Source organism: Gossypium hirsutum, chromosome D11 (genome assembly GCF_007990345.1).
Source record: "Gossypium hirsutum isolate 1008001.06 chromosome D11, Gossypium_hirsutum_v2.1, whole genome shotgun sequence".
NCBI lineage: Eukaryota > Viridiplantae > Streptophyta > Magnoliopsida > Malvales > Malvaceae > Gossypium > Gossypium hirsutum.
The window spans coordinates 19,128,087-19,151,346 of record NC_053447.1 but is presented as its reverse complement, the minus strand read 5'-3'; the positions used below and the strand labels follow the sequence as shown (position 1 = coordinate 19,151,346).

Sequence of the window (23,260 nt, the reverse complement as noted above, 5' to 3'; positions counted from 1 at the left end):
TATTTGTCTATTTCTTTGATTAAAAAAACTGTAAAGAGAAAGCTGGAAAACTGAACTTTTGCCTATATGTAGTTATTAACTATTCAAATTCCAATTATCATTTGCAATGTTGGCCGTGGAGTGTGGGGTTTATTACATATCTTGGTGCAAATGGTTGCGACCAGGATCTCAGGTCATTTTCTTCCTAAAACTGCAATTAGTCGCTTACCAACCTCTACGTCTGCCATGATTTTGACTATTCAAATTGTCCTTTGTCTTCATTGCTTATGAATTCATGGATTATATGATAAGAGTATGCTTAATTCTTTCAATTCTTTTAAGGGTCTTTGGAGAACTGTATCGTTATATCGATATATTTTCATATTCAGGTACGTACTGAACAGATGTTGGATGGAAATAGTTCAAGAAAAATAAGTTGGATTAATTATTAATATAGTGCGCAGCTGTTTTCCCATCATTTTGGCCAACAGTCATCCTGACTCTTATTTTCCGGAGATGGGATCCAAAGCAACCCATTTCCATGCCATCTGCAATTTGCCGCTTTCACCTCTTACAACCTCTTGACCTCTCCATGAGGGTGGTCCTTTCTCAACTTATGTACTCTTAATTTCTTTCTTTTAACTTTTTTCGAACTATTCGTATTGGATACTCATGTTAGATATATGAATAAGAGAATATAATTTTTAATATTTTTTTAAATACATAAAAGAACTTATAAAAATCTTACCATACGTGAGCCTGACACGATCATATGTGATGAAGTTTGGTCAGTATGAAGTAAACACTCGACAGCAAGCAGGCCATGAAGACCAAGTCATGCAGGAGCTGCTAATGCAAGCTTATTTTGCTCATTTTGTAATTTCTAGTCAATGAAATGTAATTTAGTTCATTTAGAACTATGTTAGGTAGATGATTGATGTAATTTGCTATCATATGAGCTGTTAATTCAGCTTTGCTTGTATGCACAAGTTGATTGCTTCAAGTTTCAATGTTTAGTGGTGTTAGGTAACCATTAGGTAAATGTTTACTGTTTTTGACAAGCTTAGAGCTTGATTTATGTATTGGCATTTTGCCACTGTTAATTCAATGAATGAATTAAGTTTTGTTCATCAAATACTCTCCATTTTTCTAACTTTTCCTTCCTTTTCTTTTGCTCGAATTCATTTGTTTGCTCAACAAGCATCGAGGCTTGTTGCACAAGACACTTGCCGAGTCTGTTATTTCTGTTAGTACACCAACAATTGGTATCTAGAGCCTATTTCTTAAGGGACCTGGTATTCAAAGAATGGCTTCATCAAACTTTTCACCAACTGCACCACAAGTCTTCAATGGGGAAGGCTATCACATATGGGTGGTCAAAATGAAGACCTACCTGCAGGCTTTCGATCTGTGGGAGGTGGTCAACTCTGATGTTGAACCAGAGCCACTTAGAGCCAATCCAACAGTGGCTCAAATCAGGCAGCATGCTGATGAGAGGACCAAGAGGCACAAGGCCATGTCCTGCATATAGAACTCAGTGTCAGATGTGATTTTCACAAGGATTATGGCCTGTGAAACACCAAAGCAGGCCTGGGATAAATTGAAAGAGGAGTTTCAAGGGACAAAGAGGACAAGGTAGCAACAATTGTTAAATTTGAGGAGAGAATTCGAGAACTTGAAGATGAAGGAAGAAGAAACTGTCAAGCAATATTCTGACAGGATTATGGCTGTGTAAACAGCATAAGGCTCCTTGGTGAGCAGTTCAGTGAAGCTAGGATAGTGGAGAAGGTGATTTCAACATTACCAAAGAGGTATGAGGCAAAAATTTCATCTCTCGAAGACTCAAGGGACTTGACCAGCATTCCCTTGACAGAGCTTATCAATGCCCTTTATGCACAAGAGCAGAGAAGAGCTAGCAGATTGGAGGAGCACCAGGAAGGTGCCTTTCAGGCAAAAAAAAAATACTGCCTATAAAGGCAAGAAGACCTGGAAAATTAGGCCTAAGCCTGATGCTGCAAGGAGCAATGACCAACCTTGAAGGCATTGCAAGAGGCCTGGTCATCCAGAAGAAAAATGTTGGTTCAATCTAGATGCTGTATGTCAGCATTGTAAAAAGAAGGGTCATGTTGAGAGAGTCTGCAAGAGCAAGGCCTGTAATACCCCTTACCCGTATTCCTTAACGGAACTGAGTATGAGGTATTAATAAATTTTTTTTATTATAAAATTTCGGCAGCATTTCTGCTTATTTTTACATAAAACCCCCTACAAATTTTCAAACACAATTCCAAACATATTCAATATTCCAACCAAATACAGTTGTATGTTCAAACACAATTTATCCATTAACAAACACCAACATTTTAAACCGAACCGTACTATATATATACATATTTAAACCGCAATACATAAAGTCATCTATACATGCCATGTTTCCAAAGTATTAGTTGCAAAATACCCAAAAAGTTGATGATAGTGTGGATGATTATCTGACGTCGTCCAAGTTCCGAACTGATTGATGTCACTATAATCAAGGGAAAATAAAAACGAGTAAGCATATAGCTTAGTAAGTAAACTTATGACAAATAAATAATTTCCTCACATGATTACATAGTAACATAATTTTAATCACACTTAAATTTCATCAATTTTTCAATTTCCAGCAAGTTATTTTTCTGAGTCATGGTCACTAATTTATTTTCATCTAGAGCTACAGGGCTCCAAATTGGATTCCGTAAATTTTCCCCGAAACTAAACTCATATACCTTTCACCATAAAATTTTCAAAATTTTTTTGGCTTAGCCAATTAGTACAGTTTATTCTTTAAAGATTCCCCTATTTCACTGCCTGACGGTTCTGACCTCCCTTTACTAAAATTTAATTAACTCCCTGTACAAAATTCAAAAAATGTTCTCATTTGTTTCTATTAAAAATATACTCACTAAAGAATCTAGGCATATAAATTTTAGGCCATAATTATTTTTGTACAATTTTTAGTGATTTTCCAAAGTTGGAACAGGGGATTTCGAATCAATCCAACCCTATCTCAAATAAATTCAAATATCCCCAAATATACAATTCTTTTCCTTGCTCTGTTTCTTTCGTATGAAAATAGACTCATTCAGCTTCAATTTCATATATTATTCAACCTCTAATTCATTTTCCACCATTTATGGTGATTTTTCAATGTTTCCCAACTGCTGTTGTTCAAAACAGTTTTGTATTTAATTTGTTTCTTTTGTATTTTTTATATTTCATCCCACCTTATACATGGGTCGATTAAGTATCAAACCCAATATTCCTCCTATAAGCTTGTCCACCACATATAAATATTCACCTTCCCAATTTACTAGTTGAACACTCGGAATATTAACCGTTATCGGTGGATTCAGCACTTAGCAACCACTAGTATTTTCGGGGAATCAACACTTAGCAACCCCTTTCACATTCAAAGATATGGTGGAATCAGCACTTAGCAACCACTAATGATTTGGGGAATCAGCACTTAGCAACCCCCTTTACATTTAAAATACGGTGGAATCAGCACTTAGCAACCACCAATGAATCGGGGAATCAGCACTTAGCAACCCCTTGTGGGAATCAGCACTTAGCAACCCCCTTTATATTCAAGATACGGTGGAATCAGCACTTAGCAACCACCAATGAGTCGGGGAATCAGCACTTAGCAACCCCCTTCACATTTAAAATACTTCGGCTTATTCCGAGTGTTCAACCGGAACCCATAGTTTCAACATTTTACCACCTTTCCCAACTTAACCACATTTTTTGGATCTTACCGAATATTTACTCTATGTTCTATTAAATCCCAACATATATTGAATGATACCAAAATAATACATTAAATCACATGTTTACTTACCTCGGTGCAAAATATCGTAATTTTGTAATTTACTCCACTATATTCTCTTTTCCCCGTTTGAGGTAGTCTTCTCGTCTTTCTTGATCTATAATAGCAAATTTAACTCATTTAATGTTCACATTTAATAAAATAGTCCTCCACCCAACTTTTTGAAAAATTATAATTTTGCCCCCAAACTTTTACATATTTATACTTTTGTCCCTAAGCTCGAAAATTAAAATTCATCTCTTATTCTTATGTTTTATGACATGCTGAACATTTTTCCCTTCTATGACAACATCAAATTCTCACTCTAACACACACTTTTGAACATTAGGTATTTTTACCGATTATGTCAATTTACCTGTTTTCGTTTAAAATCGCTTAGCAAAAATTGTTTAACATAATTTCTAGCTTCATATTCTACCATTAAACAGCAAAATAAACACATTTCACCTATGGGTATTTTTCCAAATATAAACCCTAACACGAATTAATGGTAAAATAAGCTAAACCAAGTTACCGGGACTCAAAAAACGTAAAGATCATAAAAAACGGGGCTTGGAATCACTTACTATGGAGCTTGGAAGCTTAAAAACCCTAAATATGGCTTCCCCCTTGCTGATTTCGTTCACCATGAAGAAGATGAGCATATTTTGCCATCTTTTTCCCATTTAATTCTATTTAATTACCAAATGACTAAAATGCCCTTACTTAAAAAAAATCTATTTCACTAATTCTATGCCCATTTTTTTCCATCAACTAACTAATGGTCTAATTACCACATAAAGACCTCCAATTTAAAATTTCATAACAATTAGACACTTCTAACATGTAGAACTCAACTTTTGCATTTTTTACAATTTAGTCATTTTGACTAAATTGAGTGCCCAAACGTCGAAATTTTCGAACGAAATTTTTACGAAATTTTTCTGTAAAATTGTGGACCATAAAAATATAATAATAATCATATTTTCCTTCGTCAGATTTGTGGTCCAGAAACCACTGTTCCGACTAGGCCCCGAATCGAGCTGTTACAATTCTCCCCCTTTAGGGATTTTCGTCCCCGAAAATCTTACCGAAAAAGAGGTTTGGGTACTGTTTCCTCATAACTTCCTCCGGTTCCCACGTAACTTCTTTCGCTCCATGTTTTTGCCACAACACTTTTACTAAGGCCAAACGCTTATTCCTTAATTGCTTGACCTCTCGAGCCAGAATTTTTATCGGTTCCTCCTCATAAGTCATATCCGGTCGAACTTCAATCTCTGCAGGAGAAACTATATGTGAAGGATCCGAACGATAGCGTCACAACATCGATACATGAAATACATTATGTATCCTTTCCAACTCTGCTGGTAAAGCTAACTAATAAGCTACAGGTCCAATTCTTTCAATAACTTCATACGGTCCAATAAAACGTGGACTTAATTTGCCTTTATGGCCAAACCTCAAAATCTTCTTCCATGGAGATACCTTCAGAAATACTCTATCACCCACCTGAAACTCAATTTCTTTTCTCTTTAAATCTGCATATGACTTTTGTCGATCTAAAGCAGCCTTTAAGCAGCCACGGATTATCTTTACTTTTTCTTCAGTTTCCTTCACTAAATCAACTCCATGAATTCGGTTCTCACCAAGCTCAGTCTAATATAAAGGAGTTCTACACTTATGCCCATATAATGCTTCATACTGTGCCATTCGTATACTTGACTAATAGCTATTTTTGTAAGCAAATTCAACCAATGGTAGATATTGCTCCCAACTGCCTTCAAATTCTAAAATACAACACCGGAGCATGTCTTCAAGAACTTGAATCACTCTTTCTGATTGCCCGTCAGTTTGTGGATGGAACGCAGTACTAAAGTTCAATTTTGTACCCAAAGCTTCCTGCAACTTTATCCAAAACCTCGATGTGAACCTCAGATCTCTATCCGATATAATAGACTTAGGCACCCCGTGTAGTCTCCTTATTTCAGCAATATATAACTCCGCCAACCTGTCAAGTGAGTAATCGATGCGTACCGGAATGAAATGGGCTGACTTTGTCAGTCTATCAACAATTACCCAAATAGCATCCTTCTTCTTTGGAGTTAAAGGCAATCCTGTCACAAAATCCATCGTGATACTGTCCCACTTCCACTCTGGAATCATTACCGGCTGAAGTAAACCTGATGGTACTTGATGCTCAGCTTTCACTTGTTGACAAATTAAACACTTTGGTACAAATTCCGAGATATCCTTTTTCATTCCCGGCCACCAATACATTTTCTTCAAATCATTATACATTTTCACACTACCTGGATGAATTGAAAAATCACCACTATGTGGCTCATATAAAATGGTCTGAATTAACTCATCACTTCTCGGTACATATACCCTATCCCGGAACATCAGACAATCATCTGAGCTAATTCGAAAATCTGAGTCAACACCTGCTTCGCACTGAGCTCTCCTGGCTTGCAACTCACTGTCGTTCTTTTGAGCTTCCCAGATTTGCTGAAGGAATAACGGTCTAGCCCTCAATTCAACCAAAATTGAACCATCATCAGATAAAGTTAATCTCGTACTCATAGCTCTAAAAGCAAATAAAGATTTTCTGCTTAAGGCATCAGCAACAACATTAGCTTTTCCAGGATGATAATCAATCACTAGCTCATAATCTTTTATTAGCTCGAGCCATCTTCGTTGTCGCAAATTCAAGTCTTTTTGATTCATTAAATACTTCAAACTCTTATGATCAGTGAAGATTCGGCATTTCTCACCATACAGATAATGACGCCAAATTTTTAAAGCAAAAACAATGGCCGCCAATTTTAAATCATGCATCGGATAATTCTTCTCGTGCGGTTTCAGCTGTCTCGAAGCATAAGCTATTACTTTGCCCTATTGCATTAACACACACCCAAGACCATTCAACGATGCATCACTGTAAATTATAAACTCCTTCCCTGACTCAGGTTGTACCAACACTGGTGCCTCAGTCAATAAAGCCTTCAATTTCTCGAAACTTTGTTGACATTTATCGGTCCATTCAAACTTGACATTCTTTTGCAATAACTTAGTCATAGGAGAGGCAATCATCGAGAATCCCTTGAAAAAATGTCTGTAATATCCGGCTAAGCCTAGAAAGCTTCTAACCCCGATCACATTCTTTGGTGGCTCCCAATCAACAATTGCGAAAATTTTGTTTGGATCAACCCGAATACCTTCACTTGAAACTATATGCCCCAAGAATCCAACCTCACGAAGCCAAAACTCACTTTTACTAAATTTAGCATATAATTTCTTCTCTCTCAGAATCTGCAACACAATTCTCAAATGTTCGGCATGCTCGGATTCATCCCGAGAATAAATTAAAATATCATCTATGAACACCACCACAAACTTATCTAGATACGGCCGAAAAATTTGATTCATTAAATCCATAAAAATAGCCGGAGCATTAGTCAACCCAAAAGGCATTACCAGAAATTCATAATGGCCATACCTCATTCTGAAAGCGGTCTTTGGCACATCGGACTCCCTAACTCTCAACTGATAGTAACCCGGCCTCAGATCAATCTTTGAAAACACTATTGCTCCTTTTAGTTGGTCGAACAAATCATCCATTCTTGGTAGAGGGTACTTGTTCTTTATAGTCACTTTGTTGAGTTGACGATAATCAATGCAAAGTCTCATAGAGCCATCTTTCTTTTTCACAAATAATACAAGAGCACCCCAAGGAGAAAAACTCGGTCTCACAAATCCTTTATCTGTCAACTCCTGTAACTGAGCTTTTAATTCTTTCAATTCAGTCGGAGCCATCCGATACGGAGTAATAGAAATTGGTGCAGTACCTGGTAACAAGTCAATAGCAAACTCAACTTCTCTAATCGGAGGTAACCCAGGCAATTCCTCTGGAAATACATCTGGAAATTCACAAACTACCGGCACTGATTCAAGCTTTGACCCAGTTATATCAGTATTTAACACATAAGCAAGATAAGCTTCACATCCTTTTCTCAAGTATTTCTAAGCAGACATGTGCGAAATCACCATAGGCAATTTATTCGGCTCTTCCGCTTCAACCCGGAGAATTTCACCATTTTCTCAATTCAAGAATTTTCCGTCTACAATTTACCTTGGCGTCATGCAATTTCAACCAATCCATCCCTAAAATAACATCAAACTCATCAAATGGTAACAACATCAAATTAGCCGGGAAACAGTGACCGTGAATCATCAATGAACAATTCTTGCAAACCTTATCGACTAAGACATATTTGCCTAAAGGATTTGATACTTTAACCACAAATTCAGTATTTCCAACAGGCAATTTCTTACTGGATACTAAATTCACACATACATATAAATGAGTAGACCTAGGGTCAATCAAAGCAACAACATCAATATCATGAAGAGAAAATGTACCAGTAATTATGTGAGGAGATGATGCATCCTCACGAGCACGTATGGCATAAGTTCTGGCAGGCGCTCTAGTTACTTATCTCCCAACTATATCTTTCGCCACACTTTTACCGCTGACTTTGCTCTCAACATTCCCGGGTGGTTTACCTTTACTAACAATATCACCCGATCTAGCTCTCTGCAATCTTTCTTCTTCTATTCTCTCAGGGCAATCTTTTATATAATGTTCTTGAGAACCACACCCGAAACAGGCTCGTCTAAATCCCCAACACTCTCCAGCATGTCGCCTGCCACACTGTTGACACTCAGGTTTAATATTCCCCACATTGCCCACACTTGCCATCGAGGTAGTTTGAGTTTTAGCTCCGGGGTATGATTTCCCTCGATCTCTACGTGAATACCCAACTGAACCAGTCGATCGCGGATCCATCCCTTTAAGCTTCTTTGGTTGGGATTGAAATGTCCTGCTCATTGACCTTTTTCTTACATCTCGAGCTTCAATCTCCGCTCTTCTCTTTTCTTTACTCAGTTCTTCAGCTTTACAGGCTCGATCAACCAGTACTACAAATTCTTTCAGTTCTAAAACCCCAACGTACAATCTGATATCTTCATTTAACCCCTCCTCAAATCTTTTACACATAATGGCCTCCGTGGGTACACATTTCTGGGCATATTTGCTGAGCTTGACAAACTCCTTTTCATATTCTGCCACAGACATCCGGCCCTGCTTCAACTCAAGAAACTCTTTGCGTTTCTGATCAATAAACCGTTGGCTTATATATTTCTTTTTGAATTCCTCCTGGAAGAAGTCCCAAGTAACTCTTTCTTTCGGAACCACTGATATTAATGTTTTCCACCAACGGTATGCTGAATCCTTCAGTAAAGACACAACACATTTCAAACATTCATCAGAAGTACAAGATAGTTCATCAAATACCCGAATAGTATTTTCCAGTCAAAACTCTGCTTTTTCTGGATCATCATCAACATTAGCCCTAAAATCTTCAGCCCTATGCTTTCAAATTTTGTCAACGGGTGGTTTACTTGATTTTACCAATTCAACACTTTGTGGAGCTAAGGGGACTGGTTGAGGAATAGGAGGGGGTGAAGGAGGTTGAACATTCGGATTTACACGGATAAATTCTATATACCAATTACTCATCATTCGAAGAAAGGCTTCCTGAGCCTCAACCTGACTATGCGTCTCATGTCTACTTTCTTCATGCACTGTCCCTTGTGCGGGAGCCGGCGTGTTACTTTCAACATCATCTGCCACACTTCGATCAGGATCCATTTACTATATAAAACAAAATTTTAAATTGTCAGAAATCATCACACTATCACAATATATTTATGGCATGTATAGATTGACTTTCACACATATTTTATTGGTCCGAGAACCGACTAAACCGTAGCTCTGATACCACTAAAATGTAACACACCTTACCCGTATTCTTTAACGGAACTGAGTATGAGGTATTACTAAATTTTTTTTATAAAATTTGAGCAGCATTTCTGCTTATTTTTACATAAAACCCCCTGTAAATGTTCAAACACAATTCCAAACATATTCAATATTCCAACCAAATACAGTTGTATGTTCAAACACAATTTATCCATTAACAAACACCAAAATTTTAAACCGAACCATACTACATATATACATATTTAAACCGCAATACATAAAGTCATCTATGCATGCCATGTCTCCAAAGTATTAGTTGCAAAATACCCAAAAAGTTGATGATAGTGTGGATGATTATCTGACGTCGTCCAAGTTCCGAACTAATTGATGTCACTATAATCAAGGGAAAATAAAAACGAGTAAGCATATAGCTCAGTAAATAAACATATGACAAATAAATAATTTCCTCACATGATTACATAGTAACATAATTTTAATCACACTTAAATTTCATCAATTGTTCAATTTCCAGCAAGCTGTTTTTCTGAGTCATGGTCACTAATTTATTTTTATTTGGAGCTACAGGGCTCCAAATTGGATTCCATAAATTTTCCCTGAAACTAGACTCATATACCTTTCCACCATAAAATTTTTAGATTTTTTTGGCTTAGCCAATTAGTACAGTTTATTCTTTAAAGATTCCCCTGTTTCATTGCCCGACGGTTCTGACCTCCCTTTACTAAAATTTAATTAACTCCCTGTACAAAATTCAAAAAATGTTCTCATTTGTTTATATTAAAAATATACTCATTAAAGAATCTAGGCATATAAATTTTAGGCCATAATTATTTTTGTACAATTTTTAGTGATTTTCCAAAGTTGGAACAGGGGATTTCAAATTAATCCAACCCTGTCTCAAATAAATTCAAATATCCCAAAATATACAATTTTTTTGCTTGCTCTGTTTCTTTTGTATGAAAATAGACTCATTCAGCTTCAATTTCATATATTATTCAATCTCTAATTCATTTTCCACCATTTATGGTGATTTTTCAAAGTTTTCCAACTACTGTTGTTCAAAACAATTTTGTATTTAATTTGTTTCTTTTGTATTTTTGATATTTCATCCCACCTTATACATGGGTCGATTAAGTATCAAACCCAATATTCCTCCTATAAGCTTGTCCACCACATATAAATATTCACCTTCCCAATTTACTCGTTGAACACTCGGAATATTAACCGTTATCGGTGGATTTAGCACTTAGCAACCACCAGTGATTCGGGGAATCAGCACTTAGCAACCCCTTTCACATTCAAAGATATGGTGGAATCAGCAACCACCATTGATTCGGGGAATCAGTACTTAGCAACCCCTTTCACATTCAAAGATATGGTGGAATCAGCACTTAGCAACCGCCAATGATTCGGGAAATCAGCACATAGCAACCCCTTGGGGGAATCAGCACTTAGCAACCCCCTTCACATTTAAAATACGGTGGAATCAGCACTTAGCAACCACCAATGAATCGGGGAATCAGCACTTAGCAACCCCTTGTGGGAATCAGCACTTAGCAACCTTCTTTATATTCAAGATACGGTGGAATCAGCACTTAGCAACCACCAATGAGTCGGGGAATCAGCACTTAGCAACCCCCTTCACATTTAAAATACTTCGGCTTATTCCGAGTGTTCAACTGGAACCCATAGTTTCAACATTTTACCACCTTTCCCAACTTAACCACATTTTTAGGATCTTGCCGAATATTTACTCTATATTCTATTAAATCCCAACATATATTGAATGATATCAAAATAATACATTAAATCACATGTTTACTTACCTCGGTGCCAAATATCATAATTTTGCAATTTACTCCACTATCTTCTCTTTTCCCCGTTTGAGGTAGTCTTCTCGTCTTTCTTGATCTATAATAGCAAATTTAACTCATTTAATGTTCACATTTAATAAAATAGTCCTCCACCCAACTTTTTGAAAAATTATAATTTTGCCCCCAAACTTTTACATATTTACACTTTTGTCCCTAAGCTCGAAAATTAAAATTCATCTCTTATTCTTATGTTTTATGACATGCTGAAAATTTTTCCCTTCTATGACAACATCAAATTCTCACTCTAACACACACTTTTGAACATTAGGTATTTTTACCGATTATGTCAATTTACCCGTTTTCGTTTAAAATCGCTTAGCAAAAATTGTTTAACATAATTTCTAGCTTCATATTTCACCATTAAATAGAAAAATAAACACATTTCACCTATGGGTATTTTTCCAAATATAAACCCTAACACGAATTAATGGTAAAATAAGCTAAACCAAGTTACCGGGACTCAAAAAACGTAAAGATCATTAAAAACGGGGCTTGGAATCACTTACTATGGAGCTTGGAAGCTTAAAAACCCTAAATATGGCTTCCCCCCTTGCTGATTTCGTTCACCATGAAGAAGATGAGCATATTTTGCCATCTTTTTCCCATAATTCTATTTAATTACCAAATGACTAAAATGCCCTTACTTAAAAAATCTATTTCACTAATTCTATGCCCATTTTTTTCCATCAACTAACTAATGGTCTAATTACCACATAAAGGCCTCCAATTTAAAATTTCATAACAATTAGACACTTCTAACATGTAGAACTCAACTTTTGCATTTTTTACAATTTAGTTATTTTGACTAAATTGAGTGCCCAAACGTCGAAATTTTCGAACGAAATTTTTACGAAATTTTTCTGTAAAATTGTAGACCATAAAAATATAATAAGAATCATATTTTCCTTCGTCGGATTTGTGGTCCCGAAACCATTGTTCCGACTAGGCCTAGAATCGGGCTTTTACAAGGCCAAGTCAAGGCAGAATCAGTTTCTACAGATGAAAACTGTGGCTCGAGTGGCTAAGGAGGACAATGACCAAGAGAAGCATGTGTTTGCTGTGTCATGCTCAGTTGTTCAAGAAAGGCACTTATCTGGTTGGCTCCTAGACAGTGGATGCACCAATCATATGACATCTGATGCTGCAATCTTCAAGTCTTTAGACAGAAGCTGTAGAACCAAAGTCAAAATTGGTAATGACCACTTTATTCAAGCTGAAGGCATGGGTGATGTGCTGATATGCACTCCCACAGGTGCCAAAGTGATTTCAAATGTGCTCCTAGTGCCTGAAATTGACAGAAACCTGCTCAGCATAGCTCAATTGCTGGCGAAAGGTTATTCTGTGGTGTTCAAGGACAATCAGTGCCAAATTAGTGATCCAAGTGGATCCAAGCTAATGGCAGTCCCTATGGCTGATAAAAGCTTTGTGGTTGATTGGACAAAGGAGTCAGACATTGCCTACACAGCTACACCAGATGAATCCAAGCTTTCGCATCAAAGACTTGGTCATGCCAACTTTAGATCAATGGCTCGAATGGTCAGAGAGAGCTTAGCTAAAAACTTCATCAATTCAGTGGGGCATGTTGATGTATGTGAAGTATGTCAACTAGGAAAACAGGCCAGACTCCCATTTCCCTCGATTCAAGCTTGGAGAGCCTCTGAAAAACTCCAACTGGTGCACACTGATGTGTGTGGTCCCATAAAGACTGAGTCATTAAGTGGAAACAGGTATTTCATACTGTTTATTGATGATTTCTCGAGATATTGCTGGCTTTACTTCTTGAAACAGAAATCAGAGGTGGCCTCTGTGTTTTGGAAGTTCAAGACTGCTGCTGAGACTGAAACAGGCTGCAAGCTGAAGACCATAAGGTCTGATAATGGGACTGAGTACACATCAGTTCAGTTCCAAGCCTTTTGTGATAAGGCAGGCATCAAACATCAGCTTACTAACACTTATACACCCCAGCAAAATGGTGTAAGTGAAAGAAAGAACATGAGCCTGATGGATATGGCTAGGTGCTTGATGATTCAGAAGAATCTGCCTAAAGCTTTATGGGTAGAAGCAGTTAACAGTGCAACATACATCCAAAATAGGCTTCCAACCAAGGCTTTGGACCAGAAGACTCCATTCGAGGCCTGGTTTGGATTCAAGCCATCACTGGCTCATCTGAAGGTCTTTGGATGCATCTGTTATGCACATGTACCTGCTGTTAAAAGGGACAAATTGTCTAAAAGGGCTCGACCTGGTATTCTGGTAGGCTACAACATTGTCAAGAAGGGCTATAGGATCTTGGATCCTTCAACAAACAAAGTTTCAGTCAACAGGGATATGGTATTTGATGAAAGGTCATGTTGGAACTGGGAGAGACATGAACCTGAGGAAGTTTCAGAAGAACTTGCAGCAGATCAAGCTGAGCCAGACCAAAATGGTCCTGAAATGGACATTGATGATGAACCAGTCAGGGGAACAAGACCATTAACTGAGATTTATGAAAGGGCTCATGTAGCCATAGCTAAACCAAGCAACTTTGAGGAGGTTGAAGCTTAGCAAGGGTGGAAGCAGATAATGGCTAAGGAGATCAGCATGATTGAGAAGAACCAGACCTGGGAATTGGTTGAAAGGCCGTCAAAAGGAAGGTAATTGGGGTGAAATAGGTGTACAAAGCCAAGCAAAATGCTGATGGAACCTTGAACAAACTGAAAGCAAGGCTAGTTGTCAAGGGGTTCAGTCAGAAATATGGCCTGGACTACCTGGAGACCTTTGCACCAGTGGCCAGGCTTGCCACCATCAGACTGCTGATTGCCTTAGCAGCACAGCTCAAATGGAAGATCCATCAACTAGATGTGAAGTCAACTTTTCTGAATGGCTTCTTAGATTAAGATATTTATGTTGATCAACCACAAGGGTTTGAGATAGCTGGCAAAGAGCACATGGTCTATAAACTAAAGAAGGCTCTATATGGCTTAAAACAGGCTCTAAGGGCTGGTACTCCAGAATCGATGGCTACTTGACTGATTTGGGTTTTGATCGAAGCAAGAGTGAACCAACACTGTATGTCAAGATGGAAGGGGCACAAACACAGCTTATTGTGTCTCTGTATGTTGATAACCTGCTGGTGACAGGAGGAGATCAAACAATGCTGATCAATTTCAAGACCAAGATGCATGAGGTGTTTGAAATGTCTGATCTAGGGGAGATGTCCTATTTTCTTGGAATGGAGGTGTCACAAACACAAAATGGGATATTCCTAAGTCAGAAAAGCTTTGCCACAAAGATTCTGACCAAGTTCTCTATGCAGAACTGCAAGGCAACTAAAACTCCTGTTGCTGTTGGAGAGAAACTATCGAGCCAAGGTGAATTTGAGAGAGTTTGTGAAACTAACTACAAAAGTCTAGTTGGTTGTTTGCTATACTTAACTGCTACTAGGCCAGACATAATGTAAGCTGTAGGATTGCTCTCAAGATTCTTGCATTGCTGCAATGAGAAGCATTTTCAGGCTGCAAAAAGAGTGCTCAGATATATCAAAGGCACTTTAAGCTATGGTTTGAGGTATAGCAAGGTAGAAAATTTGAAGCTGATTGGCTATACTGATAGTGACTGGGCTGGCTCGATAGATGATATGAAAAGCACCTCAGGGTATGCTTTTAACCTTGGTTCAGCCATGTTCTGCTGGAGCTCGAAGAAGCAAAGCCTGTGGCTCAATCTACTGCTGAAGCGGAGTATGTGGCAGCAGCAAGTGCTGTCAACCAAGCCATTTGGCTAAGAAAAATCTTGACCGATTTGAATGTGCATCAAAGAGAAGCAACAGAGATCTTTTGTGACAACCAATCTGCTGTTGCAATTGCTAAAAATCCAGTGTTCCATGGAAGAACAAAGCATTTCAGCATTAAGCTGCATGTTGTTCGAAAAATGGAGCAAGCACAAGAGATGAAGCTGATTCACTGCAATTTAGAGGATCAGCTTGCTGACATTCTAACTAAAGGTCTTAATGTCACAAGGTTCGAGCATTTGAGAGGAAAATTAGGTGTTTGCACCATACTAACCAAGGAGGAGTGATGAAGTTGGTCAGTATGAAGCAAACACTCGACAGCAGGCAGGCCATGAAGACCAAGCCATGCAGGAGCTGCTGATGCAAGCTTATTTTGCTCATTTTGTAATTTCTAGTCAATGAAATGTAATTTAGTTCATTTAGAACTATGTTAGGTAGATGATTGATGTAATTTGCTATCATATGAGCTGTTAATTCAGCTTTGCTTGTATGCACAAGTTGATTGCTTCAAGTTTCAATGTTTAGTGGTGTTAGGTAACCATTAGGTAAATGTTTACTGTTTTTGCAAGCTTAGAGCTTGATTTATGTATTGGCATTTTGCCACTGTTAATTCAATGAATGAATTAAGTTTTGTTCATCAAATACTCTCCATTTTTCTAACTTTTCCTTCCTTTTCTTTTGCTCGAATTCATTTGTTTGCTCAACAAGCATCGGGGCTTGTTGCACAAGACGCTTGTCGAGTCTGTTATTTCTGTTAGTACACCAACAATATGCAACACTCATATCTGAGTTGAGCAATGTAGTTTGATGTGAATAGAGCAACATAGTTTAGTGGCTAAAACTTAAATCCTTTGAGGCAAAGTAGTATGTTCTCATTCAGACTTCTGAAGTAACCAAAACCGGTTCCACAGGTAGTAGCTTACTTTAAATTTGAGTTTACGTAGTTTGCTCCCTAAACTTGTCAAAAATACATAATTGGTATTTGAACTTTTTTTTTACCTAGTTGGTACCTAAACTTGTGTTCTATCGTCCTGATTGGTACTTCCGCACTAACACTATTAATTTGTGCTAATGTAGTGTAGTTGGCCAATTCAATGGGGACACGTGACAACTTTTCAATATGACACATAGCGGACATAAATTAAAAAATTAAAAATCTTCTAAAACATTTAAATTAATTTAAAAAAGTACACTCTTTTGGACAAGTTCAAGTACTAACTAGTATTTTTGGATAAGTTCAAGGGGTAAACTATATATTAACCCTTAAAAAACTAAGGTGGTTCAAATTCAAGTACCAACTAGGTAAAATTCAGATACCGACTAGATACTTTTAGACAAGTTTAGGAGTAACCTACATATTAGCCAGTTAGATTTTGTTGTATAACTTTTCTTCTAACCTGCTATTCTTGTTTCCTAATAATAGCTGAAACTTATTTTTTTTGCACTTGGGCATGAACTTTGAATACAGCATCGTTCAATTTCTTTTTTCATGTATTTTGAGGTTCTTTTGGAGGATTAAGTTTTTGTACCAATGCATTGGACACACGTATTTGAAGAAGATTTCAGTCAGAATATAGGTCGATAAACATAGGTAGTTATTGTTTCCATTCTCTGCTTTGTAGTTTTTGCATACTTATCCAGCACTCAATTTGGCCATTTCATAGAATTTTCAAACATGAATCATTTTATCTTATAAGCCATTGTTCAGGGACTAATGCTGCAAATGAAAAGAAACAATGATTAGCTTTATATCTTTGGGAATTCCCTAATTAATTTGTGGTTCATGATCATAGTGTGTTGTTTGTACGCTTCATGGCTTTGGTACTGCTTGGATGTAGAGTAGAACTAGAACACTGTCCGTCAATCTAAGAGAATATACTTTGCTGTGATGCTGAACTGTTGTAGGGTTGCTGAGTTCAGTTTTCAGATATCTTACTCGAAGCAACGCAGCATTTCATAACTACAAAAAAACCGCTTATGTTCATAGTAACAAATAAATATTTATTCTGCTAATGTTCATAGTAAGTGATGAATCCATCCTTCTAAGAGAAATGAAATGAATATTTTACATGAATGGGAATTTGTCCGAAATATGTCAAAAAAAAAAATACAGTTCAGCTCTCTCTCTGATCCAATTGATGTATCAACTTATTATGAAGTCAATTTCTCGAGACTATAACTCACAAACCTCATTGAAGGTCTCCTATCTGGACTCTTATGGATGCAGGCCAGTGCAAGCTTGAGTATGGCGGTTATGTTGTCTTCCTCAACCCAACTATGAGCTAAGGAGGGATCAATGATGGACGACAGCGGCTTCCTTTCATCCATCCCGAGTTGAATCCATTGAACCAAATCCATCTCCGAAGAACCTGCTTGAATGCTTGGCAACTTTCCAGAGATCATCTCCAGTGATATCACTCCAAATGAGTACACATCCCATTTCTGTGATGGTTTCGTGTCATTCAAGGCTTCCGGTGCTCGGTAATAGGATCCGTTCGAAGATGAATTTATTGGTGTTAACTCGAATGGAGAACTTTGTTCTGGTGTCCAAATTGCCATCTGTTGTTCCACCTGAAATTCAGGTGATTCCTCAGTTATGTTGGCGAGGCGACTGAGTCCGAAATCACAAATACGAGGCTCCATATCCTCTCCAAGAAGAATGTTGCTTGGCTTCAGATTTCCATGGACGTACCTTTTCGGACTGAATTCGTGTAAGAAGGCTAATCCCTTGGCTATTCCTTTCATGATTTTTACTCGAACTGGCCACAAAAGCGGTTTAAAGTTCACAATTCCGGATTTCCCTGCTTAGATTTAAATGTTAGAACGATTATCATGGAGATTCCTAGAACAACATGGAAAATATTTGCAGAATTTTAATAAGTTACCATGAATTGCAGCAGCAAGATCTCCTTTGGTTATGTAATCATATATGAGCAGCTTCTCATCATCCGAACAACAATAAGCTCGAAGATTAACTATGTTCGGATGCCTGATTTTCCCAATCGCTTCAACTTCGGTTTGAAACTCCTTGAGTCTTTGTCCACCTCCGTCTCCAAGTCTTCTCACCGCCACAGCTAGTCCGTTGTCGAGCACCACTTTATATAGAATCCCACTTGAACTCTTCCCCAGGAGAAAAGCAGATGCTTTAAGAAGTTGTTCGAGATCGAAGTCTACCTCGGTGTCTAATGGAACAAAGTTGCACTGCTCCATGTTTTCTGAGAGAGTGTCATTGTCTCTTCTCGCAAAGCAGAATATGTCCCTACCAATCATCAGTTTCTCTTCGAAACGATAGCCGGTGACTTTCCGAACTCCGTTGCAGACATAGGCCTTCTTGTACCAATAAGAGAACATGAATCCAATGAAGCAGAGTCCTAACATCACACCTGCAATGGTTTTAATCACCCTACCGCCTTCCCCACGCTTTATCGATCTCTGAAATGGCTTAATTGGAATTGGCTTATTGGATGAATGACACGGAATTTTCAATGGTAATCCACAAAGCGAAGGGTTGCCTATGAAAGCTGTTGGCCCTGCATTTCCTAAAGCACCATTCTGCGGTATTGGGCCGGTAAGATTATTGTAACTGAGATCGATATACACTTCCTCAGGGAGGCTTCCTAGGCTAGCTGGAATCTCACCAGTGAAGAAATTGTGAGACAGATCGAGAGTACCGTGCAAATTCGACAAGTTTCCAATGTCACCAGGGATTGAACCGTCGAATCTGTTGTAAGAAAGATTGAGCTTCTGTAGGCTAACCAAACTGTTTCCAAATCCCTCGGGGAGTGAGCCGTTGAAATAATTTTGACTGAGAACAAGTGTAGTTAATTTCTTGCATTGAACTATGGACGAAGGTACGGAGCCATTGAATAAATTCCGTGAAACATCAAAGGTTTGTAGGTTCTTAAGGTTCCCGACTTGGGACGGAAGCGGTCCGTATAAGGAATTACCTGAAACTACCAAGCTCTTCAGCCTAGTTGCACCAAAGAGCTCGGTAGGTAACGTTCCGCGAAATGAGTTGTTCTCGAGGTTAACATGACGAATCGAGGAGAGGTTTGCGAGTGCAGGAGACAGGTAACCAGATAGTCCGATGTTGGGAACGATAAGAGCATGAACTTTCTGATTTCTACATGAAACTCCATGCCATGAACATGGATTCGGATCAGATGAGTTCCAGTTGATGAGATAGCTACCGGTGTCATTTTCGAGGGATTGTTTGAAGGATAAAAGAGCAAGAGCTTCATCATTTAGAGCAGATAAGCGAGGGTTGCGATTGCATACAAGGAGAATCAACAAAAACAACAATGGATTCATCAGGTATAAAGTTAAAGGTTTTTGAAAGATTTACAGAAGAAGTGTTAGTTTCATCATATTAAATACATCAAGAGTTGTAATTTGTTCAAGTGTTGACTGGGGAAAACCTAAATCATATACTTCGTTTTTCTGTCACACACGCTTTTATATTTATTCAATTACGGTTCAAAAAACATGTAGTTGCAATCATATGATTCGTGTATCTTTTATAAGATATGTAGGGTTATGATTTGATCTTTTACCATGCGCAAACTCGAAAACGATGTAGTATAGCTTTTAATAAATGACTTGGTCAATCTTAGTTTGACATATATTAATGATTTGATGAAAAGGGAAGAGATTATTGAGGGTAAAGCGTGATTGCAGGCGATGATAATTGCATGAAGATGGCGCTGAATGTGCTTTTGGAACATTGATGTTGCAGTTGTCTCCGGTAGGGACGCCTTCATCACTTTTTCAACTTTTGATTTCTCCCATCTTTAGCTGCACTTTGACATTTTAGAGCCAAATCCACTTCTCTTAAATTAATATTTTTTATTTAAATTTCATTATAAAAATTTATATATTGATGTAAAAATATTTTTAAATAATAAAATTGGTTATTCCAATGAAAAAATGAGAATCTCAAAATTTTTTGACCTAGGGCTTCATTCGATGAATTTTGGATTATATGTTTAATTTATTTACAATTCAATTTTTATTTAATGTTGAATGATTTTGTTATTTAATTTTCGATTTCTAAAATGAAAAGTTATAATTATTTGAATATATTTAATTTTTAGAATGTAAAATAAATGTGTTTTTTTGAAAATTTAAAGAAAAAATGCCTTTTTCTGAAAATGAAAATACTATAAATTAACAATAATTAAAAAAAAAACTAAATCTAACCAAATCGTTAGTTCCACCATCAAATTTGAGTAACTTGAGTAAAATATGACCGTGACTAGATAATTTTAAACGAAAACATGAATATAATATATATGTATATACATAAAGACAATCTGCTAGATCAGATTAAACACAATTGTTTAGGCTAGATTTTGGGACATTTTGGATTGTCTTGTTTGAAAAGACTAACTGAATTTCAAGATTTCATCACTGTTCATAAATTACAGATGGGATTGGCAAAATTACTAATAAATGTCAATTTTTTAAAAAAATAAAAAAAAAATCATCGTTTTTAATATTATCTAGAGAAATAGAGTGAGGTCAGATACATTTTTAGAAAGTTTTGTATATCAAACACATTTTCTTTTAATAATTTAGTTTATTTAGTCTAATGATAACATGCTAATGTCTTTTCTCCAGTACACCTCCCAAGTTCAAAACGAATATTTTTTAATAATTTTATTATAAATTTTGATCATATTTTTGTTTAACCTGTTCTATGAATAGGTCTAAGTTATACTTACCTCTTTCACTTTGTAATTTAGTTGTTCAAGAAAATTACAAGATTTATCTAAAATTACTTAAATATAACATAATTTAAACAAGGCATTTAAAGATTAATTATGAAAGTGATTTTAAAAGATTATAGCTCGAGTTATATAAAACATGAAATCGAGAATCACCCTTGATGCAAAAATTTTGTAATTCACTATTGATGTTATTAGTAAACAATATACACCCAAGACAAAATTTCCCTTCTCTTCCATTATACAAATATATATATTATTTATAATCACCATTAATCTCTTATAATTTGTAGAAAAAATAAAATTTAAATAGGTTACCCAAAGTGGTCATAATAAAACATGAGAAGTTTTTAGATTTTTTAATTTTTTTTTAATTTAAGTCCAAATATTGAACAACAAAAAGACACACATTTTTTGAGTCAAAAAAATATTTTACTCGCATTGTAATTTGGATTTGGTTCGCCATTGGTAGCCGTAAGAAAGAAAGCAAAAGCGTGAGATTTCTTTTCATTTTGGCTCTGGGTTGAACAAGGCTTATAAAGTGTGCCAAAATCCTCCCATTCTTGAAGTTCTTTTTACCATTTAAGCTCATGATTAAACACCCATTACAATTTACAAATATAATTATAAAATCATATAAACTTACGGGTATTACAAATGTAATATTAGTCAATTTAAAATGTCCGATAACAAATAAAACGTTTTTTTTTCCTTAAGAAAGGAAAAAAAATGACCAGTGAAATAAAATATTTCAATTTAGAGTAAATAAAAAGAAAGTGAGTAAAATCAAGGTTTTAATTAAAATATTTGTAGAAACAGAGGGCGGGCAGAGCAATTATTTTGCTTGAAATTTCAAAATCCCAAACAAATTTAAAATGAAAGCGATTATCAAAAGTTTGAGCCCAAGTTTTGATAAAAGAAATTAAAAGAACCCTGAGAACAGGTCAGGTCAACGCGCGGATCCTCTTTCGTGTAAGTATAAATACAAAAAAAAAACATCATTTGAATTCAATTTATTAATGGATAAAAAATCAAAATACTCATTTTTGTTTGTAAACATTTTAGTTATTTATATTTAAAATGTTACGTTTAATCACTTATGTTATCGTATTGTAACATTTTAGTCACCAAGCGTCAATTATCGTTAAAGGTGTTGCTGTAAGCTGACGTGGCACGTTAAATCATAATTTCAAACGAAAATTTTAAGTTAAATTATACATTTGGTTCCTATATTTTTCCGTTTTGAGCAATTTAATTTTTTTCTTTTATGTTTTTAGAACTTTCCTTTTTTTTTCTTTCTTTTTCTATTCTCTTCTCCTTCTCCCTCTGTTTTCCTCTCTTCTCCATTTCTTTTAACGTAATTTTTCTATGTTTTCAATCTGTTAAAACTAGTCTCAATACTTTATTTTTTGAACAATTTAATTTTTTCTTTTATTTCTTTCTTTCCCCCTCTATTCTCATATTCTTTACTACAAAAACTTAATCTTTGTCAACCAAATAAACCAAGTCCTTGTTTCTTTCACATGATTGAATTTTACTCAAAACCGAATATCAATCATTCTTAATCAAATCTCAATTAGAATATAAACTATTTTTGAAACTAAAATTGGATCTAACTAATCAATATAAAAACCATATCCTTAATCAAATCTAAATATAAATTGAATTCTTTATATTCAAAACTAAATTTTTCCGTTTCCAAACTTTTACAGAGTCATATAGATTATTCATTTCCTTTTCTTTTATTTTCTGACAAATAAAATTAAACAAACGATAAAATTGATCTAAACCTTATTGGATATTCCCAAGTAGGTTTGATTGGAAGCCGAGCATGAATGAACCGAAGAGAAAAGGAGAGCTTGGATGAACCGAAGAGAAAAAGAGAGCATGGAACCAAACTAGCTTGGGTAAAGTTGAAGGTAAGTTTCGTATGATGATCATTTTAGTCAAAAAGTGTAGAGCTTGTTTGAAGAATCTGTGAAACAATATAGTTTCAATTAGAGGGTAAGAATGTTATAGGTAAGATAGTTAAGGTGGTCGTGAGGGTTGGTTAGGAGGTTAAGGGAATGGGCTCGGAAAACTTTGTTGAGGGTGGACTACCATAAGTCACAATTGGCGAGGTCTTCAAGTGAAGCGAGCTTGTAGATTAGGTCATTGAGATATCTAAATTGGTTCGTTAAAACAATGATGGACGATGAGGGTTTGTAAGCAAGTTTTATTTTGGTT

The 23,260-nt window shown here is 36.3% G+C and overlaps 1 protein-coding gene across 1 annotated transcript; it reads right to left on the bottom strand.

Moving 5' to 3' along the window:
• Window positions 1-17,185: 17,185 nt before the first annotated feature.
• LOC107912912 (receptor protein kinase-like protein ZAR1) lies at window positions 17,186-19,750 on the bottom strand. Its single transcript, XM_016841290.2, has 2 exons — window positions 18,194-19,750; window positions 17,186-18,109 (listed from the first exon to the last, which is right to left on the bottom strand). Exons 1-2 carry the CDS (start codon window positions 19,617-19,619, stop codon window positions 17,460-17,462), a joined length of 2,076 nt encoding a protein of 691 aa, XP_016696779.2. The 5' UTR covers window positions 19,620-19,750; the 3' UTR covers window positions 17,186-17,459.
• Between the last annotated feature and the right edge of the window lie 3,510 nt (window positions 19,751-23,260).